The 23774-nt window shown below is 39.3% G+C and overlaps 1 protein-coding gene across 1 annotated transcript in view; it reads left to right on the top strand.

Moving 5' to 3' along the window:
* Positions 1–10233: 10233 nt before the first annotated feature.
* The window catches only part of LOC135224666 (mitogen-activated protein kinase-binding protein 1-like), a 280544-nt gene continuing 267003 nt past the window's right edge, over positions 10234–23774 (top strand). The window contains 1 exon segment of the mRNA XM_064263885.1: positions 10234–11243. Within this exon segment, the coding sequence (XP_064119955.1) occupies positions 10524–11243 (720 nt within the window). The 5' untranslated portion in view covers positions 10234–10523.

Raw genomic sequence — 23774 nt, 5'->3', positions numbered from 1 at the left:
CGCCGAGTAGTGAGAGTACCTAATTCAAGATTGTCTGCAAAAGAGAGAGTTCCACTTTCTGAAAAGGTAAGTGCAAATACATATTTGGAAATCATTTTTTTTCAAGTCTTTTAATGTATTTGCTAATGTAAACCATTGTCATGCTGAACTTATCACTACAGTTTAAGATGCTGAAAAGGTCAGGTTACAAATACGTACCTTTTAGTAGTTGTTAATTGGTCCTTGGTTTGTGTCTGTTTGAGAATCGTGTGTGGAGTTTTGCTGGTTGATAGAGATAATACCAACCTGTAATTTGACTGATGGATGAGCTGTTGTGAATTTTCCTTCAATTTAAGGGGGGCTGGCCGGAACCCCTATATATGGGGGTATAGGGCAAAAAATGCAAAGTCGTGAAAAAATTCATGGAGCTTCATATGGCAATTGAGAATACGTATACGAAATATTTCGTCAAAATTCCTCATACTTTCGAAGTTACAGGGTAATTAGTAAACATAACTCAATAAGCCTAAAACATTGATCCGTACAAGAAAATGCAATATTTCTTCTGTTATCGTAAATTTTTATAATTATTGTCAAAGAAATTGTGAGAAATGGCATCTGTAGAGATTCCATGGCTCGCAGAGGGGAGTATCAAGTTCAGCCATGATCAGTGTGACCACAGACTTCAAGTAGTCTACACGTTCGAGTTACACCTCTGACATTCGCTTGCTTTTACATATGTTTATCTATGTTTTGGTAAGAATTTCATCATGCCAATGAGGAAAAGATAAGGAAAACATCTCGCTAACATAAAGACGAAGAAAATTCACTCTAATATGATTACAGAATATCATAATATATGCAATATTAGCGTAGTTAGTGAAGTGAGAGAGAGAGGGAGGGTTGCGTCACACTGTCCCCCAGGCTACGATCTTTGAGCAAAGGGGTCTTAATTTATGATAAATAACATAGTTTTGGTTTATTAATACCCAAAAAGGAATATGAAATTCATAATAATCATGATTTATTAACATTGTCTTTGTAAAAAGAGAGTACAACTTCGAATTTCACCTCTTGACATTCTCTTGCATTTACGTTTGCTTTTTTTTTCGGCAAGAATTTCATCATGCCAAAACATAAAAATACTAGGAAAACTTCTAGCTAACATACAGAAGAAGAAAACTTGCTGTAATAAGCCGAGTTAGTGAAGAAGAGAGAGAGAGAGTTGCGTAGGAAGGAGTGCCCCGTCTTGCCTGACGCAGTGCCCCAAGCTACGATATATGAGCAAAGGGATCATCATTTATGAATTAAATTATGATAAATAAAATAGTTTTAGTTTATTAATACACAAAAAAGAAATATACATTCATAATAATCATTATTTATTAACATTGTCGTTATAAAAATACGAAGAAAAACTCTGAACGCCTGTATCTCAAAACTATAGTTATTGACCTTCAAAATCTATCTTCTCACTTAGTTTTAAAGCTATAACATTGGAATTCGGTATATAACTCAGAAAGACGTTATAGAACAATCAAATGAAGCCTTTTTTCCAATTTTTGTTTCGTCTTTTTTTTTATAAATTTTGTTTTCCTAATTTATAGGGTTTATTTTTTACCATAATGAAAAATTCATATCTAGCAAAAAAATGACTTTTAGAAAAAAAACTCCTCATTTGATTGGAGCTCTACATCAGGTCTATATATGGTAGTAATCCCAGGTCTTAATATTAAATATCAAAGGAGGAGATAGAATTTGAAAAATGGTTATTTTCGGGATAAATCGCCCTGGCGTCACAAAACCGAAGGTCAGAGGCGAAAATCATATGCGGTTTGGAGATGTCCCAAGTCACCTTATTAAGTGGTATGAATATCAAAGTCCTGTCCTTAAAGAATGGCATTAGAAGGCCGGCCCCCTTAAGCTTTTTGGCATGTAGATATCTGTGTTTACTTCAGTTGATAATGGGAGACGATAGACCTGTGTTATTGAAGCACAGGGCTTAGAAGTAAGAACTTCTGTTACTTGGGGACACCACATTTTGAAGCGAGTAAACTAAGATGACAGAAAAATAGAGATTGGTCGAGTTGAGGTAAAGAAGTGTAAACAATCAAAATTTATGATAAATGTGCACCATCTGTATTACTTAATGCAACAGAAACATAAGCCCTTGCAAAGAAGATGGATGGTTTGCATAACTGTGATAGCGCAATGTTAAAATTGATGGCTGAAGTATTTTTTGAGAATCTTGTTTTGTCTGCGTTTTCTTGGGATATTTGGTACATATGATCAGGATTCATCTCTCAAAGGTCTGATATCAGAGTAGCTTGCAGTTGTGGACATTGCAGAACTTTTGTACCTTCACTGTTATGTACTCTTCCCATATTGCTGTGTTTATGGTATTTTTTTCTACCTGGGATTATTTTCTTATGTTAATAATTGGGTTCTAGCAAAATTCTGGAGTAGTTACTGATATATTTAATGGTGAAATTAAGAAATTACTGTACGTACTGTATTTTTATCATTGCATTCACTATCTACTTAACCAAAAATGAAGTAGTATCTGTTATTGCTTGATTTTATTGTAAGAATTTATTTACAAGTCTTTAGTTCCTATGCACACAGAAACAGAAATAAGGTTCTAAGCCACTCAGAAATTTCTGTTCTCTAGTTGTTTATTGTTGATAAGAATTAGCAGATGGCTGCCAGTTTTTTAACTATCAGTCCATCAGCCATGGTCATAGTGTTTGCGAAAATGCTTTATCAAATAGCTTATATTTACAGTGCAGTGATGAAATCTGATAATTTTGCAAGATCTGGGGACACCAGGGGATCTCTTACAAACACTGTCCTGCCCAGTGTATTCCTTGTGTCCTTTGGCACTGTTGGTTAGTTCTAGCTAACATTACATACTTGTGGAGAGGTTTAAGAACAGTAATTATTGTAAGACATGATAAATGTTTGTTCTGATAACAGTTAGCCTCTTCCCCCATTATGAAAAATAGTGTCTTGATACGGAAAACACGAATTGATGTTTAACCTGTGTAATGATGTCAACTCTAATGTTGAAGGAAGAGCACTTGTGTCAAGCAGTCTTAGATAAATCAGTCACTGTCTGAGCCAGTATACAGACAGAATGTAGATTAATAGCCAACTGTAAGGATACAGGGTATGGTTTTGGTAAATTTTTCTACTTTCTGAAAACTGTCTTAATTACTTTGTCATCTGCTTTTAATGACCTTGATGAGCAACTTTTGCATCAATTAAAACTTCTAACTGAAAATATTTCTCCAGCAGTTTCTGGCTTTCAGTAGAAGTCCACTTTAGATTGAAGGGTGGTGTTTTTGAACTGGCTTATCTTTGAACAGTTGTTAAATTCTAGTGTGAAATCATTGGGTTGTATGTTAGCCCAAATTTGGACTGTGCGATATACTGGTGCTCTCTATAAAAATGGATGGCAATAATGTATATGAAATCTAGTCTGAATATGACTTGGCTCAGCTGAGGGTCGTAGAACATAGTACACTACATTGATACATAACTTTCAGGCATCCATTTTCTTCAACACTTGTCTTCGTTTCTTTGGTAATGATTCTATGTGGAGCAAAGGTATATTCATTGTGTCTCAGTGCTTTTGCTCTCATTTTTTATCCTATGACTGTTATTATAAAGTGTAGTGTCAAGGTGCACGGAAGTATAATTTAGGCTGTTCTGATCTGTGCTGGAGGATTGTCCGTGGTCCAATAGGAGTGGTACTTGGACTCTGGGCACTCTGTGGGCCTTCCAGTTTTGGACAAGCTGTTACATCAACCCCACTTCAGACAGTTCCACTAAAAAATGCACCAGCTCGGCCTTCATATTTGGAGGCTGCAGGTGGGTTTTTGTGTAGAACAGCTGAGGTCTTTGTGAACCTACTAAACTTTCCACAACAAGTTTTCCAAGATGTAGTGGAAAATTTTCTGTTGGCGTCAGCAAGCAAGGTAATCCTCTCAGAGCCATTTTTCTACAAGTGGCAGACTTTCTTTGTTATTCAAGATTAATGAAGTTGTTTGTGATGAGAATTAAGGGTCATTGATCAGCTATGGCATAGGTATTTGAGAGCTGGAGATTGGACCTTAGCTCATCAAGTTAGTTAAGGCATGTGTGCCCTAGCTTCGAGATTGAAGTATCTACCAGGGCATATGTATATCCCCTAGCTGAGATTATCCTCAGTCTAAAGATTTACCAAGCCCAACTCTGTTTCTTTTCTTCTTTTCATCTGCTAGACAAGTGAAGTCCATTTTTTTCTCAAGTGACATCACTTTCTAGCGGCTGGAGGCACGTAACTTTATGTAGTTACTGTTTTAACTGCCTAGGCATAAATAACATTCTCTAAAAAAACAGGGCTTTAAGAACATATCTGAGGAGTTGCTTTTAGCACCTTGTGTATTGACATTTGAAAATCATTTCTTTCTGGTTAGTAAAGGTGATTTTAGGTGTTTATAAGAACACTACCGAGGACTAGACATGCAAGGGTTAGGCTTTGAGCTTTAGGCAATTTGAGCATCTTTGGTTTTCAGAACACTCTTTAAGGTGGAGGTTGTTTCATTTGTGTAAATTTCTTTCTTACATTCTTTTCTCCACTGGTTTTGTGGTGCATTGAGGCCAGGACTTTTTGCCCCTGCCTTGGACATGTTGCTCTATTAAAACACTTATCAAGTTTAGTTTGCAAACCGCATGCAGATTTGATCTTGACCATTTCCTTTTCGTATGTGCTAGGCAGTTACATATGTAGTAAGCAGCTCTTCTGAACATTCTTGATGGAGTTGTGATTCCATAAGCAGCTAACACTTATTCTGAAAATTGTAGGTACAGTCTTGTATATGATTTAGTATTAGTGTTTTTTTTATACCCAGTCGGATGTTTTTACTCGATGTTTTCACAGTTAGGAACAAAAGGTTTTAGAGGGATGTGGAAGGAACAGTTAAACAAGAGTGAATTTTTTGCAGTTAGCTGGTTACATGAGAGTATTCTCTTATTTGTTTTCTCTTGTTTGTTTTATCCAAAAACTTTTCGAATTTTTCATGTACTTTTTCAGACAACGCGTACTTTTTCAGCCTGCGTTGTCCCTTTGTTGTTCAAAAGAGAGACCTGTCATTTTTTCTGCATTAAGTCCTTCTATCTTGTTATTCCCTGTTAATTTCCCATTTTTTACTCTGAATTTACCCTCAGGCTAGAGCATGAGTGGCACCTCTTTCTTTCTTCTAGTCTCCACTGGTAGTAGTAATCAGTATTGGGGTGCCTGATTTTCCATCTTGATAGTTGTTACAGTCAGAAATCTTTGAAGTAAAGGAGAATGAATGTGAAATGATGCATAGAAACTGAATATGGTTTGACCAAGCAAATAATATTGTATGGATTGAAGATTGACTCTTCTCTCAACAAAGGTTTTGAGGAATATTTTGTCGTTAATAAGGAGACCGAGAGGAAGACCTAGACAAAAATATATGGTGAGAATGACTGGAGGAAGAATGTCTGCAGCTCAGTTGCTGCAGAGAGCCGGAAATAGAGAGGAATGGTGAGCCATGATTGCCGACGTCCTTGGGATATGGCACCTGGATAATGATGATGTTGAGTATACTGTAATGCTTAATAATGAATGCTTTTCCTTCCCATGTTCTTGGAAACTTCAGAGAGGTCTAAGAAAACCCAGTCACTCTCACCAGGTAGCCTACAAGAGAGACCTCTGTCATCCCAGATAAGAAGCCCCTGACTCATACTAATGAAAAGAAAGCGTGACACCCTAAATTAGAGAGCTCAGTTTGAGAAAGGCCTTGAAAAGGTCCATATTATAATGGAAAACTTGATATACAGTTCATAGGCCCTACTTACCTCAGCAAGATGAAGCCTTCCATTAGTGGAATAATCCTTTATTATATCTGTGGAATCTGTAACTTTGATAAACAACAGGAGCGATGGCTGTTTCAGAGGCAGAACGTGAGGGAGACAGACACAGGACTTTTTTCCTGCTTGATCTTCTGGTTGCCAGTACCTGTTTCATTATCCTTACAAACTTCCAGCATGGATGTAACCCTCTGCTTCTCAAGGGAATTTTTAATGACAGTGAATTTGCTAGTGTACTTTTTGTCAAATTAGGCCATGGTATCTTGAGGTATTTTTGTTATGTTACATTTTGTGATACACAGATTGGTGTATGTACTCAAGAAATGGAACAATCCCTCAAAAATGTCAGATATGGTTTCTTATTTAGGGGCCTTCACCTTTCTGGTGCTGTGGACCCTTGCTTTTATATGGGGAAGGTATTACATGAGCTTTCTCATTGCTACCAGACAGACAGGTACAGTAAAGAACATTGGGAACTTGACCCGTGTTTGCAAATTTCAGTTCCATTTAGTTCGAGGAAGGAATAGAAGGATATCACACAGATCCTACAGGTCGCAGTCAGCCAACTCTGGAATTAAAACAGTTTGCCTCCTTCCATCTTGAGGCTCATAGGTGTTTGGTGAGGAAAATCTAATTTCAAATAAATAAATTTTTTCATAAAAGCCCAATTGTCAGTTTCCTCCTCCCACCCTCACCTTTCTTATAGCTAATTGTTCAGACTGTACAAGTACGTAATGAGTAGTTAGTTAGCTAGTTGTCTTTGAACTGCTACTGAAGCAATTTTTCAGAAACCTGATGAGGATGACATTTTGTTTGATACATGAAATGGGCTGTATTGGAATAGTGGGCTTTTATGGATAAAATTTTTACAAAATTTGCATATCTGCTTTTTGCCTGTTGAGATTAGGATTAGATATGATGTTGCGTGAGGAATTTCACAATTTTATCAGGTATTTCTGTTGATAAAGTGACTCATTGTTAACAGAAGTGATTGTATTTCTTAAGAATTGTTAATTCTTTTCATTATTGGTTATTGTGGTCTTCTATAAAATCTTTACCATGTAAAGATGTAATTAGTTAGGGAAACATAGATAAGAATAGCTTGTGGTTGCTAAAACTTATCAGAATTGTTATCACATTGTAATCCCCAAAATATTTCCTAGCCGTAGGTACCCTGTTTCTAGAAGTGAATCATGACTGATAATAGTTGTTTTATTGAGTGATCATAAACTATATTAAAAATTGGCCAATGGCTCTGATAACTTATCCTGTGTTAGATAAGATATCTGATAATGCTAGGTCGAAATAGCTGGGTATGTTGATGAAACTATGGCCCTTATGTTCAGTTTTGGATCCTTGAATTTCATAAACAACGGTTTTAGCAGCATATGTTACAGTAGTATTTACATAGTGCTAGTCCAGTACGTTTTGGTATACGTTAGAGTGAAACACTCCTGTTCTCATTTTTTGAAATGAAATGTGCGCATTTGTTGCTGGTAGTTGATTTTTACTCTACCTCTATTAACAACACTGAAAATTATTGATGCCGCTGAAATTGTTTTGTGATTCAGTGTGAAGTGTATAATAGTGGTTACTAATTGTGACAGTATGTAGGTAGCTTGTTATGATACTTTGTGAAGGATTAACCATGTTTTCTATTCATATGAAACTACTTTGATTCAGTATTTGTGTGAGAAGTCTTGGACATAAAATTGTAGTGAGTCGTAAGTTAAGGGAATTGTAAAGCCCTCAAGAAACCTTAAGTTCTTGCAAACAGAAAGTTGTGTTCATGGCAGAGCCTTTCTTATGCTTGTCAGTTTCTCATTTCCTGTCATTCATCATATATTACTATAGTGGAAAGTGTTCTTGGGGCTGTTTAGCCTGATAATTTGCAAATTTTATTCTCTTGTGTTGTTTTTAGTACAGAATGTCCCCTTTTTGCTGTCGTTTATCAAGCAAAAGTTTTTAGTTTGATGGGAATGTTTTTTTATTAGATTCTTTAACCAGACCACTGAGGTAACAACCTAAGCACTCATTTGGGGCTGGCGCCAGATATGTTTGATTATTTTTTTGAAAAGGATGTTCAGTCATGAATCCATGTTGTCACGGGACATTGCTTTTTTATTAATAGTTTTTGCCGTTTTTTGAGTCCCAAAGCAAACGGTTGAAAGCCCATTGACATTGGGGCAGAGCTTTTCAACAGTATCATATTGTCCATGACTTCATTTAATTATTTCTTATTTATGAGCAATGTGATATTCATTATAAACATTTGATCAACCCTGTGTGAAAGTCAGGCTTGTCATGTTTCCTGAATATTGCAGTGTTTATGTGCTTGTCAGTTATTTGTAGTGTGTAAATTATAGGTATATCTTAGAAGCCCAAATTATGCCTTGATCAGAGGACCAAAAGGAACAGCTTTATGCCATGAGGCATGAGGAACTCAATTGCCAAATATTTTCTCAGAATGGCAAACCATCCTTGTTATTGTAATGCTTTTAGTGGTGTGAAAACTTTCTTTTGGCTAGTCTTGGGTACACATGTTTGCCCTTTGGAGCCTTGGGTTGTGGAGGTGGATGTTTACCTGGTCTGTATTGACAACCAGATTCCTTTTCTTCATAGCACTGAATAACCGCATTGGTTCCAGCTTGATGACAGCCAGAGAATTAGTTTTCTTCATACATTACTATTGGCTTTTGCAAGTGTATCTTATTTGTATTTTAAAAATACAGACTCACCCACTGTATTACAGCTGCAAGTGTTATGGCTACCTAGTTGTCTAGGTAAAACAGGCAAACCTGCAACTACTATGACTTGATCATATATGTTTATTCTTGTGGTTTTTAGTTAGGTAATTCTAAACCGTTTTCTCTTCAGTAAGTGGCATACTTTAGGGAATAATGAATCTTGTAGCAACAAAGTATGACATCAAACCCACTATGGAGTGTGGTGTCAGAAGTTAAAAAAACATAAAAGTGCCACTTTGAGGATATTTTATCTCATCTTCAAATTGGTTACACTTGTTTAATTCATTGGTGTTTGGCGAGTAACCCACATGACCCAATGTCATAGTGTGGCACAGGACATACAATTGCTAGTGGTCTGGTTAAACATAAGAAGAATATGGAAATTGATAGTTTCATATGTTAGTTTTGCTTGTGAGTACTATATTTCTCCATCTTTATGTAGGACTTAAGTAGGCTCGTAAGCATTGTTTCCATAGGTTCAGATGCTCTTTTTCCTTGTTTTTTTAAACAGTATTGACTTTGCATCCTTTTCTTTCATAAAAAACCTGGTTCTTTGTTTGTTTTTGTATTGTGGCATAAAAAAAGATGTAGGGTATCCTCCTTATGCTTTTAGTATGTCAGTGTAGGGAAAAATTTGTTTTTGGTCTTCACATGTTCCCTTTGGTCTCCTTCACATAGCTGTATAATGTACAGGTTTTCCCCTTTCTTTTCAATCAAATCTTTCAGGCAAGCCTTATCAGAGTCTTGATATGCTCAGTGGTTGCCTTGAACTACTTTATACCATCAATAAACATTGCTTCTTACTTAAGGGTTAGTAGATTTATTATGTAGTATTGCTGCATTCTGTAAATTATTGTATGTAATTTGTGGAGGCTGTGAACCCAAAAATGTTGTTTTAATTACTGTTTTAATGCCATCACAAAATATTCACTGTTTTAACGCCATCACAAAATACCGTTCACTGTTTTAATGCCGTCACAAAATATCGTTCATCATTTTAATGCCGTCACAAAATGCCATTCACTGTTTCAGTGCCGCCACAAAATATCGTTCATTATTTTAATGCCGTCACAAAATGCCATTCAGTGTTTCAGTGCCGCTACAAAATATCGTTCACTGTTTTAATGCCGTCACAAAGTACCATTCACTGTTTAATGCATTGACAGAATATCATGGCCCCTTTACCCTATAAACTCGCACCTAGCTCTAATAATGCCAAGTATTTCAAGCTGATTTTTGTGATTCGTGTAGATTTGAAATTATTTTACCATCATCAGAGGTACTGGTCATTGCACTGTGATAGATAAATTTGTAGTTTGTTAGAACACAAATTATATCTTAAAGAAATTTATTCAGTTTTCCCTAATCATAATAAAAAGCTGAAGGTGCATTTTTGTGTGAACCTACAGTATTTTAGCTGATACAGAGAAAATGAAATTGAACACTAATGTTTAATTTTCATGTACTAGATCATCATTATTCCATAGTTTATCCTCTCTCTCTCTCTCTCTCTCTCTCTCTCTCTCTCTCTCTCTCTCTCTCTCTCTCTCTCTCTCTCTCTCTCTCTCTCTCTCATTAATAAGAGGCTACTTCAAGAGTAATTTTTTTTATTTTTAACAGAGTGCTTTTGAATTGAGTAAAAAGTATTTTGAGGGACCTCTGAAAATAGTTGCATTCACAGTTAACAATCCCTGAGACTTACACTCTCATTTGCAAATTTTCTGAAAAAAGTAAGTTGGAGGAAAAAGAAAAGGAATAAGGAAAGTGGTTGGTTGTACATTACAAACTGCTTGTATGTGTACACATATTGGTTACCAGTTGGGTTTTGTGGTTAAACATTAGTTACGTATACAGTTTTATAGAAAAGATATTGCCTTATGGTTTATAGATCTTTTGTGTTGTGAACTCATAAGCATGAGTCGAAAACTTATTGCTAGAAAGGAGCTTAGTAAATTAAATGAACTGGAAAATAGCCTGAGAGATGAGACTTACAAAGGGACCACCAAAAGAGGCGCAAGATCATCGTCTCCGTCGCCGTTAGCTTCTAGATCCACTTGGTCTTCCCAGAGTCCATCCATAACCGATGGCTATGGAAAGGAACAGCTGGAGTCAAGAACACTGGAAGACAGTGACCAGAGTGATAGTGAAAGTGAGCGTAAGCCATCCAAAGTAGTGCCAAGCCTTCATGGTGTCAAATTAAGGAGAGCTAAATCTCCTTCACCACTTTTGAGAAGTACAGAGAGACCATTAGAAGAAAGTCCAGTCACTGGTCTTAGTGTTCCCATAAGACCAAGAGCTCATTCTCTTACCAATCCTCAGTCTCCACACTCGGGGACAAGCGTTGTGAGGAGCCACAGTTCAGCCGGGACCATTCAGAGAGGGAGGCCTAGATCTTTGATTGTCGAGGGAAATACACCAATTCCCAGCAGTAGTAGACCAACCTTATCCTCCCTTACACCTTTCATCAACAAGGAAAGGGGTTCATTCTCACGGCTTGTCTCTCCTCTTGCAAGGGATGCGAAATCTTTGAAGAATCCTCTTCATCCTAAGAAGGTGGCCTCCCCTCTGTCAAAGCCTCAGTATGTGGTCCACACCACGAAACCTGCAGACTCATGTGATGAGGAGGAGAAAGAGGTAAGGCACTCATATTATTAATATAAGTTTTGGTGATTATGAGAAATAGTGTGAAATTTTTTTGTTACTCAAACTGTTAAAGCGTCTCGATTGTTTTTCCCCCTCATCATTTTTCTTCATTTTCATGCTATACACATACGTACTCTAATGCTAGATGTTGTGTCTTGTTGAAAATCAAATTACAATACTATATATATATATATATATATATATATATATATATCTATATGTGTATATATGCAGTGGGCCTCCCGTATTCATGTTCTTCGGATTTGCAGTCTCACACATTTGCGGATTTCTCTCTGGACCATATCACCATATCTACCTAGTACGTATTCACGGGAAATTTGCCAATTCGCGGTATTTTTCTATGAGAAATATCCAGAAATTCCTGGGTTTTTTTTATCAATTTCATCATAAACTGCACTTTTTTGATAAAATATTAAAAAAACCATGTGTAACATTTTTACTGGGTTTTTCTTGAGTTTTACCTACCAAAATAGGCTGTTTTCAGCGTCGTCATGGGTTTCAACTATTTGCGGGGGTCAAGGTACACATCCCCGCTAGCACGGGGGTACCAATGTATATATATATATATATATATATATATATATATATATATCTATACATATACATACACACACACACACACATTATAGATTGGGAAAAGTAGTTGTATCGGGTTCTTTCATTTTAAGGTAGCTGACATACAATAATTAATGGTGATAGTAAGTGGGAAGACCTTTGAATGATTTCGCATGGAGTGTCTTGTGGGAAAGTGAATATATGTTCAAAAATGGACCAACTGTTGGAATTACATGATTTTCAAAGAGCATTCTTAAGGGTAGACATTTATTAGAGTAATATGTTTTAACATTGGATGGAAGAGCATTTAGATGGTTTGGTCATGTGGAAAAGTTAAGCATAACTTAGTTTAACCAGACCAGAGAGCTGATTAACAGCCCGAAGGATTAGATATTTTTACGTGGCTAAGATCACGTGGTTACCTAGCAACGGGACCTACAGCTTATTGTGGGATCCGAACTATATTATATAAAGAAATGGTCATGTGGAAAGAATGGAGGGGGACAGGTTGCAAAGAGGAGTATATAGTATAATTCAGAAATGCTGAGAGAGAAGAAAAAAGGAACGAAAACCAGAAAGGGAAGTGTAGATGAGGAGGAAGTGGTATTGAATGGAAGGGCTTTAGCATCTGAGTATTGTGTGTGTGTGTGTGTAAGGTGAAGGTTATTAGTATGATAAGAGAGGCAAATCAACACATTTCTAGGCTCTCATAGACCTCTACAAGATCGAGGTGTGGGTGTGTGTGGTTGCAGGTGGTGTCAATGTGATGTTGGTGATCATCCCGTGGAGGTATAAGCAACAGTCATTGTTATGCATTTGTTTTGCAATTAATGGGTAAATGTAACAGCAACATGAGTTATTTTTTCACAAGGGGAACAGCCTTATTTATTCAAGTTAATGTCAGTTTTATACGGCGCCGAATAAGTGATTCAGGAGCCACGAGTAGCAGCTAGTTGTTATTTCGTAAAATGTCTGGTATTTGAAGAAGTTGGGTGACTGTAAAACAATAGCTACAGGTTAGATAGTTGGGTTACTGGTTGGGGGGGCCGGGGAGGGGACGTGGAGAGTAGGTGTCTGAGAGAGAGAGAGAGAGAGAGAGAGAGAGAGAGAGAGAGAGAGAGGGTAAATGACACTTGGCAACTTTTCTCTCCCACGAGCAACCACCTCCGTATGTCCCCCATGTCTTCCCCCTCTCCTACCTCCTCCTCTCTCTCTCCATCCCCCTCCCCCTCCCCCTCCATGCCCTCCTTCCCTCCTCTCCCCTCCGCCTGCCTGCCTGTGGTTCTCTCTCCTGTCATCTGTTCATGTATTGTCTTTCCTCTCCTCTTCGTTATCTCCCAAATCCCTCAGAAGTTGGCATCGGGGTAGGAGAAGGTCGGATATACTCTAGACTCATCCAACGAGGCGAATCCAAGTTACTCTGCCGTTTTAATTCCCGGAAAAACTACGCTCATTTCTCGTCGCACCTCTGGCTTGCCAGGGCCCTTGGATGGTAGGGTAGGGGGGCGCCCCTGGCTGTAGCTCCGGTGGGTATGGCCGGTGAGAGGGGGGAGCACGGGGGGGGATGGGAGGAGGAATACCAAACGCTGATGCTCTTACCAACTCCGTCATGATTTTCACGAATGACGATTCAGGTTATGACGATTTTGTCAAGAATGATCAGCGCTGCCGAGTCCTTTTGCTTGAAGCCTTCCACCTTTCTTCTTCCCGCTAAGTGGAAACAAGGTTGAGTGCGGCGTGTGTGTGTGTGTGTGTGTGTAGCTGGTGGATGAGGTTATGCCGGGGGGAAGAGGAAGAGGGGGGTCGGCTGGCGACGTTCGTGCGTGCATACGTGTTCGCGAGATGATGAGGCCCAAAGGACCTCTCGCGTGTCAGTCTACCTTTGACCCTGTTCTTGTTACGATTACCTGTGGAAGGTGGGCGAGCGGGCTGGCGGGCGCACTCGTGTTTTTCGAGGTGGAACTCTTTCGGGATGCAGTGTTGCGCCAGAGGCATGAGGGTCTTTTGCCCCGAGTGAAATGCAGAGACGAAATGATGATAAGATCGAACCTGCCGTGACCTCCGTTTCGGGGATTGAGTGACGAACGCGAAACGCTCAAGAAGATGAGGTTGTTTTCGAACGACAGCTGAGGGGCGGCAATGCACATGCATAGTATTCTACCGAGGTAGAAGAAGAAGGGCTTATTTGGATGTGGGTCGTTCTTCGTCGCCTGTGTAGAGCGACGAGCGACTTGGGGTGTTGTTTGTCTGTTATCGTCGCCCTCGTCGTATATTTTCTCTGTGAGATCTCTGTCCAGTTTCAAAAATTGGTTATTGTGAAGTGCTTTCGTATCCTTCATTTGACTCATAATAAATCACTTTGGTCAATTTGACTCGCTGCTGCTCGACGAGCGAGCTAGCTAGCTAAGCTCCCTTGCCTACGGCCCCACCTTCTATTTCTACGCCCACAACTTGACGCCCACAGCCTGTGGACAGGAATGTCCCACCCGCAGGACCGGTCTGTCGTGGGCTGCATATTAAAAGGTAAACCTAGGGATTCAAGCATCGAGTCCCTGGCACTTGGGAGGACCTACCTACCTACCCCCAATCCTCACCTCTCTCTCTCTCTCTCTCTCTCTCTCTCTCTCTCTCTCTCTCTCTCTCGCCTGTCTTTTGGGACCGAATGTGCATATCAACAGTGCACGAGAGAAGGAGCGAGCAAGTATTAAGCCCTTCTTCGAAACCAATCGGACCTATCGAGTTGGATAGGTGCCAGCTGATAAGAAGGACGTGTGGTGTGCGTTCGTGTATATGTGTTCGTGTGACCTTCGCTGGATCGTTGTTGCAATACGGCTCCTGAGAGGAGGGGGCGGTGGTGGTGGTCCTTCTTCCTGACTCGAGTCCTAGGACGAGCGGTTTCGGACCATTTGTATGGAGGGGTGATGGTAGTGGTGAGAGTAGTAAATGAAATAATAGAGAGACCCTGGTGCTCGTGTTTATGTTCACTATATACTACGTCCGTCCTACGGGCTGCTCTTAAGCAAGAGCCCGTGGTGGCATAAAGCCAGCTTAATCTTAAACAACTACGTCCGTCACTGACGATAGCAGCACTGCGTCCTGAATAGAGGAAACAAAAACAAAAACTTTTGAGTGGTGATTATAATATGTAAATGAATAATAAGAGACCCTGGTGCTCGTGTTTATGTTTACTATACTTCCGTCCCTGACGATAGCAGCACTGCGTCCTGAATAGAAAAGAAAAACTGGAGTCTGTGGGAGCTCTTCTCCCAGCTGTGTTTGTTTGTATTTTCTCGTTTCCCACGAATCTGAATTGTGATTAGTTTCTGAAAACGGTTTTTTTTTTATTTTCATTATTTTTTTTCTTCAAATTCGTCAGGATTTGCGTCAGTCCTTCATAGCAGGGGACAGTCCCCCCTTGGAAAGTTGGGGAGACATCCCGGACCCCTTTTTTTTTTGAGGAAAGGGGGATTGCAGAACAGATCCTATTTTTTTACTCTTATATAACCCCCCACCCACGAGGAACCCACGATGGAGAATTCGAACAGTGCGGCCTCCTCCAGCCCCGTGATCGGGGACCGTCACCAGAACGAGGAGAATGAGAGGCAGCGGAAGAAGAGCCGTGAGAGGGACAAGGATAGGAAGGAGAGGGATGAGAGGAGCAGGACTCCTACGTATAAGGTAGGATATGATGTGGAAGAAAGGTCCTTCCTCTTTTTTTTTTTTTTTTTTTTTTTTTTTTTTTTTTGTTTTTTTTTTTTTTTTTTTTTTTTTTTTTTAATCGACCTTCAGGGTCAAGGTTGCTATCGTTCAAGAGAATTGGCACTCCCAAGCATTGTTGTATTGGTTGTGTATGCACACAACCAATACAACCACTTTGTTGTGTATTTATTTTTATTTTAAATAAAATAAATAAACACCAATTGGTTGTGTATTTATTTTTATTTATTTGTGTGTGTGTGTAAATACGTGGATATGCCGATTTGCATGTACGTGGGTACCGTTTCTATTTGCCCCGCTCGATGGCTGTAGTTTTATACTATCTTAAAATTCAGTTTCACCCAGACGTCTCTCTGTCATTATATATATATATATTATTATATATATCTATATATTATATATATATATATATATATATATATATATATATAAAATTAGGTTTAGACGAACGATTTTTTTTGACGTTTCTGTTCAGCTAAGGGACAGTTGGTTTCTATTGAAACCAGTTGCCTGTTAGTTGATTGCAACACGTATTTAATACCTGGTAACGAGTCCTCCATCGTGAGTTGCAGCCAAGGCAAAGAAGGTCACGTAAAATGAACCACTTCGTAAAAACATTGAAAGGGTAATGTGTCTAATGTATAATTTGTATTATACATAATATTGATATTTGTGGAAATAGTTGCGAAACATAATTGTGAGAATCATTATTCGTTTCTCTACTCTTTGGTGTGTGTGTGTGTGTGTGAAAGACTTATTCCATGGTGCAAGAAAGCTATGTGTATGTGTTTGTGAAAGACTTATTCAATGGTGCAAGAAAGCTATAATGAAGAAACCCTCTTGGAAATTAGTGCAATATTTTATTCTCAGTCCGATGATTTCCTGTAGACTTTGCTGCCGAATGTTGACTTTGCTTTGAATTGGTTGGTGTAGTGTTTACTTTCATATAAGGAAACTTTCTCTTGCACACAATCACCCTATTCATGCCTGTATTCCTCACAGTGGAACAGTCTCTCTGAGGATGTCGTGCAATTGGAACTTTTAAAAGTGCAAGCGAAGATGCAATGCATTAACGACCCTAGTACAGTTCTCCTTGTATTTTGGTAATGTACTACTTGCATTTTTATCCATTTATTGATTGGTTAATTTATTTTTCACATATCTAATAACTGACCTCTTCTTTTTTGTGTGTTTTCTCATTGCCCTCTGTCACTCGTTTCAAAATAACATCATATTCATTGGAGGTCTGATGTCAAATGAATGGCTTCTGTGGTGGGCTTTTTCCATATGAATGGGGCCCATCTTCTTAATAATAATAATTGTGTTGAAAAAGAAACCCACAAAATTATTGTGTATAACGTGTTTACTTATAAATATTTACATTCTGTTTTACTCAACGCTCGAGTACTTTCAGGCTCTACAATTTACACGTCCCTTTAAAAAAAAGGGCCACAGATAGGGCCTGAAAGTACTCGAGTGTCGAGTAAAATTAAGTGTAAATATTTATAAGTAAACACGTTATAAACAGGGATTTTGTGGGTTTCTTTTTCAATACAATTATTATTATTAGTTATTATTATTATTATTATTATTATTATTATTATTATTATTATTATTATTATTATTATTATTATTATTATTATTATTATTAAGAAGATGAGCCCCATTCATATGGAAGAAGCCCACAGGAGCCATTTATTTGACATTCAGACCTCTAATGAATATGATGTTCATTTGAAACGAGTGACAGAAGGCAATGAGAAAAAAAAAAAGGTTCGTTATTAGAAATTAAAATGATAAATTAAGCAATCAATACATGGATAAAAATGCAAGTAGTGCATTACCAAAATACAAGGAGAATGTACTAGGGTAGTTGGTGCATTGCATCTTCGCTTGCACTCATTAAAAGTTCCAATTGCACGACATCCTCAGAGAGACTGTTCCCGTGTGAGGAATACAAGAATGAATAAGGTGATTGTGTGCAAGAGAAAGTTTCTTTATATGAAAGTAAAGCACTATACCAACCAATTCAAAGCAAAGTCAACATTCGGCAGCAAAGTCTACAGGAAATTATCGGACGTTTGAGGATAAAATATTTACACTAAATTTTACTCAACACTCGAGTACTTTCAGGTCCTACAACCTACACATCTCTTTAAAAAGGCCCTGAAAGTACTCGAGTGTTGAGAAAAATTAAGTGTAAATATTTATAAGTAAACACGTTATAAACGCAGTCATTTTGTGGGTTTCTTTTTCAATCTTCAGAAGAAAACTGAAAGAAGTTTTTGTTTGGTTGAGGACAGAACAGATTTGGAGATATATATATAATGTATATATATATATAATATATATATATATATATCATATATATATATTAGATATTATATTATATACATAACACCAGTGTTTACCTTGCAACGCTCGGTAGAAATGATAAGAAGACCCGTCCAGTCCTGCCTTGAGAATTTCCTGGACGTTCAGTGTGTGTGTGTGTGTCTGCGCGCTCTGGTTCAGGACTTAATCTCATCCTTCTCAAGGTTAAGGTCAGAGGGATCCTTCGTTGCTCGTTTGTGACCTTCGAAAGAATAGGAGGATCGTATCGTGCAGGCCATATATAGTCGAGTTTGGTTCCAGTTTGAATATTTATATAGAAGTCTCTCTCTCTCTCTCTCTCTCTCTCTCTCTCTCGTCTCTCTCTGTCTCTCTCTCTCTGCTGGATTGCTTATTATTTATTCGTTGTCGTTGTCACTTTTAACAAAGAGGTGACACTTTTGTATCGTAAGTTCTCTTTCAGCATTTGCGATTTTAGGGTGATAAACTAAGATGTCTCCCGCAGAGTGGTAGTGCTGTCAGTGCACCTCATGCGGTGCACTGTAGGCATTACTTAAGGTTCTTCGCAGCGTCCCTTTGGCCCCTCTTTCATTCCTTTCATTGAACTTCCGTTCATATTCTCTTACTTCCATTTAACTTTCCACCTTTTCCTAACAGTTATTTCATAGCGCAACTGAGGAGAGGTTTTCCTCCTGTACAGTTTTCAAACCTCTTGCTCTCAGTTTTCCCTTCAGCGCTGAATGACCTCATTGGTCCCAGCGTTTGGCCTTCGGTCCAAACACTGTATATTCTATTTATGTCACGAAGAGAAAGTTCAAAGATAGAAAGAGAAAAGAAAAAAACTCACCCACCGTCAAACTAACCTTGATTTCACCCGAATCAAGATTCAGACATTTTTGGTTCCTTTGAAGTATCTCTCTCTGTCCCTCATTGGAGGCTGTTCGTCGGATGAAGGGCAAGAGACGGCGTTGAGCATCCTTGAGTATCCTTATCAAGGACATCTTTCACATTTCGGTGACGTTAAGTGTGTCTCGGTATTTGTCACTCTCTCCCTCTTCCTTGTAAGTGAGCGTCGTCCTTTGGTCGGGCGCAGGATGCTTCGTGTCCTTTGAATAACATCCTATTGTTATTGTTATTCAGAAGACGAACCCTATTCATATGGAACTAGCCAACCACAGCGGCCACTGACTTGCAATTCTTCAAATTTATAAAGAATCTGGTGTTCACGAGGAAGGTCCTACTGGCTGCTGTATGAGCAAGAGCCCGTGCTGGCATAGGGCCGGCTTAATAAAAAAGAACAACATTAGGAAGTAAGAGAAGGTAAAGGGAAATGCAGGAAGAAGACATCTCACTTGTTCAAAACCAAAAAAAAAAAATGAATAAATAGATAAAACTTTATTTTAAAATGCAAGAAGAATGGTATTAGAGTAGCAATGCACAGCATCTTCGCTTGAACTCCTGAATTTCCAACTGCACGACATCCTCAGTCCAGTGGTGTGAGGAATAATAAAAGGACCTCTGGAACTGTAGTGACGCTGGTGTTATCGCGTGTGTCAGAGTTACTGGCAACACTGAGATGATGTTTCTGTGACCTCTAAATCATAGTACTTCATTTCCGTTATTTTGTGGATCTCTCTATCGTGCTGTCCAGTCTCTCCAAGTCCTTTTCACCGTCTTAAACGTAGATTGCCCAGAAGTAGCCTACCCCAGTGTTTGGCTTGATAGCCTAAATTTCATCAATTAATTCAAATAAAACTAGATTTTTTTTAATTCGGGGAAAATCTTGGTTTAAAATTGTATTCTCTTATCTGTCTTAAGTTTGTTCGGCATGAATTCTGGCTGTAGTATAACTTGACCCATAGATTCCCCCTACTTTTCTTTCCTCTATCTCTTCGTAGTCATTTCCAGTAAGCCGACCTGCCTCTAGTAAGTCGACCTGCACTAGAACTCATCTCTTAGTAAGTCGACCTGCACTAGATAACTCATCTCTAGTAAGTCGAACTGCACTAGAACTCATCTCCAGTAAGTCGACCTGCACTAGAACTCATCTCTAGTTAGTAAGTCGACCTGCACCAGATAACTCATCTCTTATCCGTCAGGCCTGGGCTATGGGCAAGGACACTTGGAGGAGTATAGTCGCTCATACCACGATGCCCCTACGTGATAAAAAGCTTTGGGAACCCCGTCCTCTTGCAGTAGCGTCTCTGTTTTCTCTGTGTGTGTGTGTGGTGTGTGTTTGTTTGTAAATTTGTATGTGCGTGCATGCGGGCTGCATCCTTCACCAACATAGCCTAAAGGTCGGGGGCGTTTGAATGGGACCTCGGGTGGTGGCGGGTGGCTGGCTGATGATGTTTTGCAGGTGGAGGAGGAGGAAAAAAGGTCGCCTATCATAGGAGTGGTTGGGGAGAAGCCTTGCCAGCGATGGGGGAATGATAGTGCACACTGCAACGGCAGCAGCATTGACAGCGGCTAAAACAGCAGCAGGCAGCAGGTGGTGCAAGTGGAATTCACCTGGCTTGGGAATCCAGGTGTTATGGTGTCCTCTAGGTAAAGGTTCTCTGGGGGTGGGTTTAGCTCATGGGAGAGAGAGAGAGAAAGAGAGACCCCGCCCCCTTTGGGTGTCAGTAAGGTGGAGGCAGCTATTTTTAGTGATGGGTAGTAATGAGTGGTATTGCGTATCTCTCTCTCTCTCTCTCTCTCTCTCTCTCTCTCTCTCTCTCTCTCTCTCTGCAGCCGAATTGAAAGGAAGATATTATTGGGTGCTGATTACCGAACCATACTTTACAAGAAAAAGATCGTTTGCAACTGGCCTCTCTCTCTCTCTCTCTCTCTCTCTCTCTCTCTCTCTCTCTCTCTCTCGTTATTGCTCAGGTATTGATAAACTGTAGAGTCGATTTATAGTCCTCTTCAACATATTTTTTATTGGTTTTATTTATTTCGATTCTCTGAAATGTTGTTATTTTGCAGCGTCCCTTCGGCCCCTGGCTGCAGCCCCTTCCATTCCTTTTACTGCACCTCCGTTCGTATTCTCTTTCTTCCTTCTTGTAATCCACCCTCTCCTAACAATTATTTCATAGCGCAGCTGCTTCGAGGTTTTCTTCCTGTTACATCTTTCAAACCTTTCCACTCTCAGTTTCCGTTTGAGCGCTGAAAGACCTCACATGTCCCAGCGCTTGGCCTTTGGCCTAAATTATATATTATATTCCATTCCAGCACCAAGATTTGAAAGTATTTTTTTTCTTCGAAGATTTTATCTTTGTAAACATCTGGTAAAATATAAGATACCCAAGATGATTAGTACAAGTGTAAGTGATTGTTATCGGGCTATAGTTGGATCTCAACTATAAATTAATATAATGGGAGGTTTCGATAAGCCTCCATTACGACGTCCTAACAATTACATCTCGGTTTCCCATTTCTGTAATTGCTCAGAGGATCCCAGCCCTCTACATGTTCCTGCTGACTCAAGATACTCTCTACTTGAACACTATCAAATTCTCTGAGGACGGTTTGATCATAACAGATGTTCTAATGGGGGTTTCGTGCGCTCTTCAAGATCTTTTGTTTCCCGAGGAACATTTGGTCTGGAGAGAGAGAGAGAGAGAGAGAGAGAGAGAAAAGAGAGAGAGAGAGAAATATATTCGAGATGCCATCCTAGCCTTGGAGCTTGGAGCCGTGGTTCCTGGTGACTACATTGAAGATGCCTTATTGATCTGTGTTATGTCTTTCTTCAGATGTAGAAATAATGGTCCGTGTATTTTTCCCTCTTTTTAAAATAAGACATAAAAACCTAAAAATAACATGATCAGAATTTCTATAAAAAGGAACGCTCGTCGCATGATTTAGCTATAAAACACCTGTGTGTGTGTGTTGGGGGGAGGTTAATTGGGTGTAGTTTGCTTTGCCTGGAGAACAGCTGTTCGATTTGCGTCGCTCGAATATGGGTCGGGAGGCTCAGTTTTAGCCTCAGGTGTTTCCCAAAGTAGATGTCGGGTCAGCAGTTAGTATATCCGTTTGTTAATGATTTGAATGTAAAGTTTAAAATTTTTTTTTCATGCTTTCCCGAATTTTGTCGATGGTATCGTCATCGCTGAGTCATTACTCCCGAAATTTGTCGACGGTATCGTTCTATTTGAGTCATGTCTCACGAATTTTGTTCACAGTATCGTCCTTGAGTCATGTCTCCCGAATTTTGTCGACAGTATCGTCATAGCAGGGTCATCTTTCTCGAATTATGTCGACGCTATCGTTCTGTTTGAGTATAAGTATATAAATGTTTATCTGAACAGCGTTTATTATTTTACAGTAGGCGGAAGGAGTCATTTTTTTCTATCGTAGATTGCTGTTGTCCCAGAAACTGTAGGGGAGATGGAGAAAACAGCGTGGGTTTTTATCACTGGACAAAAAAATAAAGTTGATAAAAGTCGAAAACACAAAACTCGTATTCCCAGATGTGTTTTGTTTTCCACTGTGGGTTTATGAGGCCGACATTAACACATTCCACGCTCATACGTTCAATAATAGTTTTTTTTTTTATGTAGGGTTTAGGTTTAATATTGTATGTTTTAATTTGACATTCCCATAGGGGGGGTAATACCTGTACTAAACCCACGTGGTGCACTGTAGGCATTCCTTAAGGTTCTTTGCAGCGTCCCATTCATTCCTTTTACTGTACCTCCGTTCATACTCTCTTCCATCTTACTCTCCAACCTCTCCCAACAATTGGTTCTTAGTGCAACTGCTTTGAGGTTTTCGTCCTGTTACACCTTTCAGATCTTTTCACTCTCAATTTCCCTTTCAGCCCTGAATGACCTCTTAGGTCCCAGGGCTTGGGCTTTGGTCTAAATTCTATATTTTGTTTGTCTGTCTTTGGTGTTTCTGCATAAGTGTATGATTTTAGGTCTTCCTCTCTCCTTTCTTCCTAACACCATCGGTTTATACGGGGTAGTACCGTCGGTGCACTGTAGGCAGTATACAGGAGAGTGTTTGCAGAGACCCTTAGTCCCTTAGCTGCACCCAATTTTCGCTTACTCGGGGAGTAAGCCTAGAAACTACTTTGTTGTTGTTGGCGTATCTTCACATTTCTCATCATTTCGGTTCTTGAAACAAAACGGAAAATAAAGAAAAATACTAAACGAATAATTCAACAATTTATCTGAACAACTTCAACCTTTTGTGAGTGAATTCGCATCCAACATGCGCAGCATATCTATATATTTATAAAAACAGACAATATTTTGTCGTTGCCAAGCGAACCCACAGCCATACCAACCAGCTGTGTCGCGTGCTTGCGCGCCTCGTTGTTAGCAGATCCTTCGCAGTGATATCCTCGCCCAAGATCGTCCTGGCCAGGACCCACTATGATAACAGGTCCTTCGCAGCGATATTCTCCTCGTCAAGAACCGCTGGACCGTAGCCAGGACCCACCAAGAGGGTCCTCCTGGTAGGTCCTCCTGGGGGATCCTGGCTCTAGCTATGAGCGATTCCAATCCACACGTAGGAGGAGGACTCCTTAAAGGAGCCGGGTCCTAAAAGGATGTTGGTGGTGGTGGCGCGTAGGCGCCAGATGCCATGTTGGTTTGAACGGCGCAATATTTGCAATTGTCTCGACTCCATTGGGTGATCGTTATCGTCTTCTTCCAATTCCCGTTTTCACGGTTCATTGGGATCGCCGTTGGCACGAATTTTTATCTGTTTAATTATTGCTATTGTGTTTTTTAACATTTATTGCATCGTAATTTACTTAATTGCAAGTAGATGTTTTTTTCTTTTTTATCATTTGAATTGATAGACGGGTCAATTGATTGATTGATCGGTTGGTTTCTGGTGAGCGTCGATGACGCGACGGAGAGAGAATGGGAGAGGTCGAAGGATCTATTTACATATTAAGGATTTCTT

This window comes from Macrobrachium nipponense, chromosome 12, assembly GCF_015104395.2.
Source record: "Macrobrachium nipponense isolate FS-2020 chromosome 12, ASM1510439v2, whole genome shotgun sequence".
NCBI classification, from domain to species: domain Eukaryota; kingdom Metazoa; phylum Arthropoda; class Malacostraca; order Decapoda; family Palaemonidae; genus Macrobrachium; species Macrobrachium nipponense.
Note: the sequence above shows the minus strand (reverse complement) of the source record. Positions and strands in the feature narration are given on the sequence as shown.